The sequence below is a fragment of the Megalops cyprinoides genome, chromosome 3 (genome assembly GCF_013368585.1).
Source record: "Megalops cyprinoides isolate fMegCyp1 chromosome 3, fMegCyp1.pri, whole genome shotgun sequence".
Lineage (NCBI taxonomy): Eukaryota > Metazoa > Chordata > Actinopteri > Elopiformes > Megalopidae > Megalops > Megalops cyprinoides.
The window spans coordinates 33,344,465-33,350,464 of NC_050585.1; the positions used below are offsets into that span (position 1 = coordinate 33,344,465).

Here is a 6,000-nt window from a genome sequence, read left to right on the forward strand (position 1 = left end):
TCATGTTTTTTGGTACACTAGAGCTGGTGTATAAAAGCTTGGTAAAGAAAAAAATGATGAAATAGTTGAGATTTTTATGTTGAGTTTTGCCAGACTGAATGTGAACCTTGTTCATAGTTAAACTATATATCACAACACTCATTATGCATATAACATGTTCATAATTTTACCTGTATAGGCTACACTGTAACCTATTGTCAGCATGCTCAAAATTGTATGTGTTGTCAACAGTTTAACCTACTCTGTACTGTTGGCAACATGTTCACAATTTTACCATTGCCAGAGTATACTCTATGTAACTATGCAAAATGTCCATAACTTGTACAGACCATAGTTTTACCTGTATAGGCTCTATGGAGGTTGTACATTTCTAACTACAGGGGTCTTACCACATGTTGGCAAGTGAAGGCTGCATGAGATTTGGCTGTCGGTAATCTCATTTGGCAGCTGTGAATAGATGAATTAACAGATTGGAAAGGGTAATGTCTGTGTGACTGTTGCCATTCAGAAGCATGAGAGTCAGTAAACTTATCTTTCCATTCCAGCTGCAGAAGGAAATAAATTTACATTCATTTTCGTGTATTGTGAAAAGCAGAAAAGAAAGCAGCGTGATAAGGTTTAATTTTAGTTTTCTTGGTAATGAAAAGTACTGTTTTCAAAATAAGATGTGAAGTGAGGCAAATGAAACAAAAACTCTCTGCATATTCACCTGTTAGAGACTGGAATTTGTTTCTGAAATATATTTATGAACAGTATACAAATAAATGAGATATGACCTCTCAGTACCTTCAGTACGTGTCAATGCAATATATTATATTCCAAAATGAGAAACATAGATTGTCATTTTTTGTACACAATTTAAAATCATGGACTATTGGTAAATAGTAATTAGTAACAAAATCACAGAGGTGATGATGGTATCAATGCAAATGAATCAACATCTGAAAATTTTTGTTGAATCACAAATCCTTGCTGGAAGAGAATCATATCGAAATATGAGAAGAATGGCTCTTGTCTACCTATAATGTGTTTGGAAATACTGAGATCCACACATACTACCATCCTCTATGCCCGCACTCCTCTATATTCTCCAATCCCACTCTCTTTAACACCCTGCTACACACACACACACACACACACACACACACACACACACACACACACACACACACACAACCACACACACACCGGCTCCTCCAGTGACTCATCTTCTGAATACAGCTCCTTCATTAAAATGTAAAGCTTTATTTCTGAGTTCGTCGTGAGAACCTAAGAATGGCTGATATAGAACGATATACAGTATCGAGTTTTACAACTTTTCTTAATGGCACTGCTTCCCATACGTGAATGAACAAAGAACGTTCTTCGCAGTAACACGACCTCGTTACACACTGAAGTTATTATGATGTGATTTAGAACCAGCAGGTGACACAACACTCCGGCATTCGTAACTGCCTGATTGCATCCTTTCAGGTTAGGCAAAAATGGCAAAAACTGAAATCCTAGCTCGAGTTGCATCCTAAATTAATTTAAGCCCATGACCTTCGATAGTCAAGCATCGTATCGCATCGTTCTGTAAATAATTCTTTAATTAATGTAAGACATGTACACCGGCGATATTTGCTGCATAGGGTTCATTCATAGATAGGTGGTGTGCCATCGGGACACCTGTTAAAAGTTTTCGCTGTTTAATTAGTGATCACCATCAACTGCAGATGCAGCAATAACTCATTAATGATTGTACCAGCACCTATTCCTTCCCATAGGCATCTTATCCGTGGGCTGCGGTTTTCTTGCTTTACATGTAATGAGTTGGAAATATCAAATTACAAATGCAAATTCGAATGGTGTACTTTTGGTAGTTACAAGAGTAACGTTTCCAGAAGTTTACATCGAGTCGGAACATAATACACAATGCAGGTGTGGAATGATACACTGACTGAATTGGTGATCATCAGAATGTTGTAAGTCAGTTTGGTACAGCCCACCTGTGGCAGGCAATGCAACGTCATGGATAAGATATTATGCACAAAACAGCGATGCAATAAATCGATGAGGGGCGGGGATCTCTCGGTTTCAAAAGGAGAGAGGCTCTTGGGTGAGCTGGCGCTGGGTGACAGGTACCGCAACAGCTGCAGCTGCGGTTTGTATTCCGTGCAAATTCTGTAACTCTTTCAAACCGCAGGGATATCGAGCAGCCAACCTTGTCAACTTGGAGCTGCTCCATCAAATTTAACACCACCAACAACAACTACTACTACTACTAATACCACTACAACAACAACTGCTGCTGTTACTATTACCACTCATACTGCAAACACATCAACAATACCACAAACCTTGATGGCTGAAGAAATGGCAAGCTCCATCGTTTGGCTAATTTTGACATACCTAGTGAACAATGTGAAGGTGTCGGAGGCTCGAATGTACAATGACTCGTTCTTTGAAAGGATTTTTGAAACTGCATCAAACAGATCAACTTCCTATACTCTGGATGACAGTACACTAGCAGACTGGCAGATTCTGATTGGAAAGAAGAAGTACGGGACAGAATCGCAGAACGCGACTATAAAAGCTTTGCTGATCGTTGCATATTCGATCATCATTGTTATATCCCTTTTCGGAAATATCCTCGTTTGCCAAGTTGTGGTAAAAAATAAAAGGATGCACTCCGCCACAAGTTTGTTCATCGCGAACTTGGCCGTAGCTGACATCCTTATAACGCTGCTTAATACTCCCTTCACTCTGGTATTGGCAGACGCCCACTGGCGCTTTACACATGCAGAAATGTACCATCCATTCGACTTGAATGTTGTAAAACGGCATTTAAAACACAATTTTTGCTTTCTCATTTCTCTCCGTTCGCAGGTTCGCTTTGTCAACAGCACCTGGGTGTTCGGGAAAGGCATGTGCCACATCAGTAGATTTGCTCAGTATTGCTCTTTGCATGTCTCAACGCTCACACTTACGGCAATTGCGCTGGACAGACGCCAGGTGAATGCCGTCGCCAGCCATTTAAAAATAAATTTATTGCATTCTGTTCTTTGCACTTATAAATGTATTCACTAGTACTCCCTGTGCTCAGTAAGTACTCATTTTAATTGCTTGCCTACTGAATGTTGTCAGTATTTAGCTACCATGACACATAAATAGTATCAAACTGACACAGCTTATAATGTGCCTAATGGCTGGAGGAATGAAACGTTGGGTCTGTTTTATCAAGGCGTGTTGTTTGTTTAGCTTTTTCTGTTCTCTAGACAATGTTACCTGAGAGATTGAATCGGTGGTCTTTCTAACCAAGTATTTTAATATGTTATTCTAAACATTTTAAGCCGTTAGAATGAGGCGTTCATTTAAATGCATTTAAAGGGATTATTTCCAACAAGAGCACTTTGTGAGAGTAGACTTGAGTAAACGATCCCCAGTGCATTGGTTCTGAAACCAATTTCAAGAGTGAGCGATGGGAACAAACCGCGTGAGCCACAAGGCTGCTGAAGTGGATTAAAAATGTTATTGACAACGTGAATAATGGTCCTGATACATATATTATATCATAATAATAATGATGGCAATATTATAATGACAACAATAATGGTATAATAGATGGAGACCCTGATCTTACAGATCAATGCAGTGCATATATAGTATGTAACCTATAGTACAGTGTGAGAAAGCTATGACAGTTCATAGTTTTATGGTACATGACGTTCTATATTTTTTCTCTGCAGGTCATTTTACATCCTCTAAAGCCCAGGATGTCAACAACACAGGGAATCATCTACGTCGTGGTCATCTGGCTGATGGCCAGCTGTTTCTCTCTTCCGCACGCCATCTATCAGAAGCTCTTCACGTTCGTGTACAGGTCGGTTCGCCACCGTCTCCACCAGGCTTCACGTGGCAATGATGGGTTAATTAATCTAATTCTGTGTGCTCTACGTATGAAATGTAGGAGAGAAATGTAGGATTGACTAAATGTGCTCAGAATATTTAAACGTCTCTGAGATTAACAAAGAATCAGTCTGCACAAGAGTTAATTCTGATATGACTTTGTTTTCATTTAGGCAGAAATGAATTAAAAAAAAATATATCAAAGCAAATTAGATGGAAACTCCAATTTGCTTAAGCAAATAAAGGATTTCAGTTCCTGTTACTGTCATATTGTATAGCATGAATACAAATGAGTTGTCTCTCTCTCTTTCTCTCTCTCTCTTTCTCTCTCTGCCCCCTTGCCACACATATACATGCATGGTTGCATGCATGCATGCAAACACTCACACACTCATGCACGCATGCACACATGCACATATGAACTCACGCACGCACGCACGCACGCACGCACGCACGCACGCACGCACACACACAGCAAGGATGTGCTACGCAGCCTGTGTGTCCCTGACTTTCCCGAGCCCTCCAATCTCTATTGGAAGTACATCGATCTGGCGACCTTCATCCTGCTTTACATGCTGCCGCTTCTCATCATCACAGTGGCTTACACCACGGTTGCCAGGCGGCTGTGGCAGAGGAACGCCATCGGCGACGTCACCACAGAGCAGTACTTGGCACAGCGCAGGAAGCGGAGGAAGACGCTGAAGATGCTGATGGCAGTGGTGGCGGTGTTCGCTGTGTGCTGGTTCCCCCTCAACTGCTACGTGGTGTTGCTGTCAAGCCAAGCCATCCGCAGCAACAACGCCCTCTACTTCAGTTTTCACTGGTTCGCCATGAGCAGCACGTGCTACAACCCGTTCATCTACTGCTGGCTCAACAGCAACTTCCGCTCCGAGTTCAAGTGCCTTGTGGGCATTTTCAGGAAGACGCGCTCCGGTGCTGTGACCGTTCCGCTACCACGTCCCTCCAGTGCTCATTGCCTCAGCCGGCGGGTAGCCTGGCCTGAGAGTCACACTCTGCTGCAAACCTCATGTGTTAAGGAGAGCCGGCATGTCCTGACCTCTGCCTGTGACACCCAGTCAGGAAAGACTGATATTCTCTGTGTAGAGCCCATCGTGGCCGTCAGCTGATCGATGGATGGGTACCTAAACTGACTCCACTCCACAGGCCACAAACATTTGGCAATATTTAAATGGACTGTTGTTTGATTTATGGTGTGGTTTATGAGCATTGTTGTTGCATTGTTATGCATTGTTATGCAGATATGTATCTAAATCCCTGTGGAATACATTTTGTTTGAATAAAATTGCAACAGCACTGGAAAAGATTTCATGTTTTATGAGGACTACATAAGAAGAGGTTCTAGTTATTTCAGTACAATCCACAGTAAGAGGCTCTCACATTTATGAACACAAAGAGAAGGAGCTGTCTTTTTTCAGTACAGTCCACAGCAAGGGTTTATATTCAGTTACAGTCTCCAGGGAGGATGTCTCAGATTGGAAAAAAAGCAACTTTTGGAACTAACAGTTGAGTAATCCAAGTAAAGTGAGAAGATCTTCAGCTTTGAAAGGTATTCATAGAATGATGTTGAAGTTTAAGATCATCTGTGTTAATAGCATTTATATAAAGAAATACCCAATTAATTGGTTTAAAACATAAAACCAGAATATTGGAGGAAGTTACAGGCTAGGCTACTATGCTGGGCGCATGTATTCATCATTTTTCTGGTATAGTAGATTTGGAATAACTAAAAGTATGATCAGACTCACCTTGTATGTTTGTGTGTGTGGGTGTGTGTGTGTGCTTGTGTGTGTGTACACGCGCATGTGTGTGAGTGTGGGTGTAGGTAGGAAATTGAAGGTGTAATTTAACATAAGAATATTTCAGAGGTGATTGCAATCAAAAATAAAATGGCTAAGGGCCGCACAAATGATGTAGCATTTAAACATTCAGTGAGGGGTCAAGTGGCTACTTGTTTTTGTCCCTGTGATTATAAATCCTGTGATGTTGCTCCTGGTAAATCATGGTGATGTGCTGTTCTGTAACATTGACATTAGGGTACAATACAATATACATCATATCTGCAGGAAATTAACACAACTGTATCAGTAGTGA

At 41.1% G+C, this 6,000-nt stretch overlaps 1 protein-coding gene across 1 annotated transcript; it reads left to right on the plus strand.

Moving 5' to 3' along the window:
• The first annotated feature begins 2,355 nt into the window (after window positions 1-2,355).
• On the plus strand, window positions 2,356-5,015 carry LOC118774469 (probable G-protein coupled receptor 83). Its single transcript, XM_036523812.1, has 4 exons — window positions 2,356-2,748; window positions 2,869-2,994; window positions 3,729-3,862; window positions 4,364-5,015. The coding sequence occupies exons 1-4, from the start codon at window positions 2,356-2,358 to the stop codon at window positions 5,013-5,015; spliced, it is 1,305 nt and encodes a 434-aa protein (XP_036379705.1).
• Window positions 5,016-6,000: the final 985 nt, after the last annotated feature.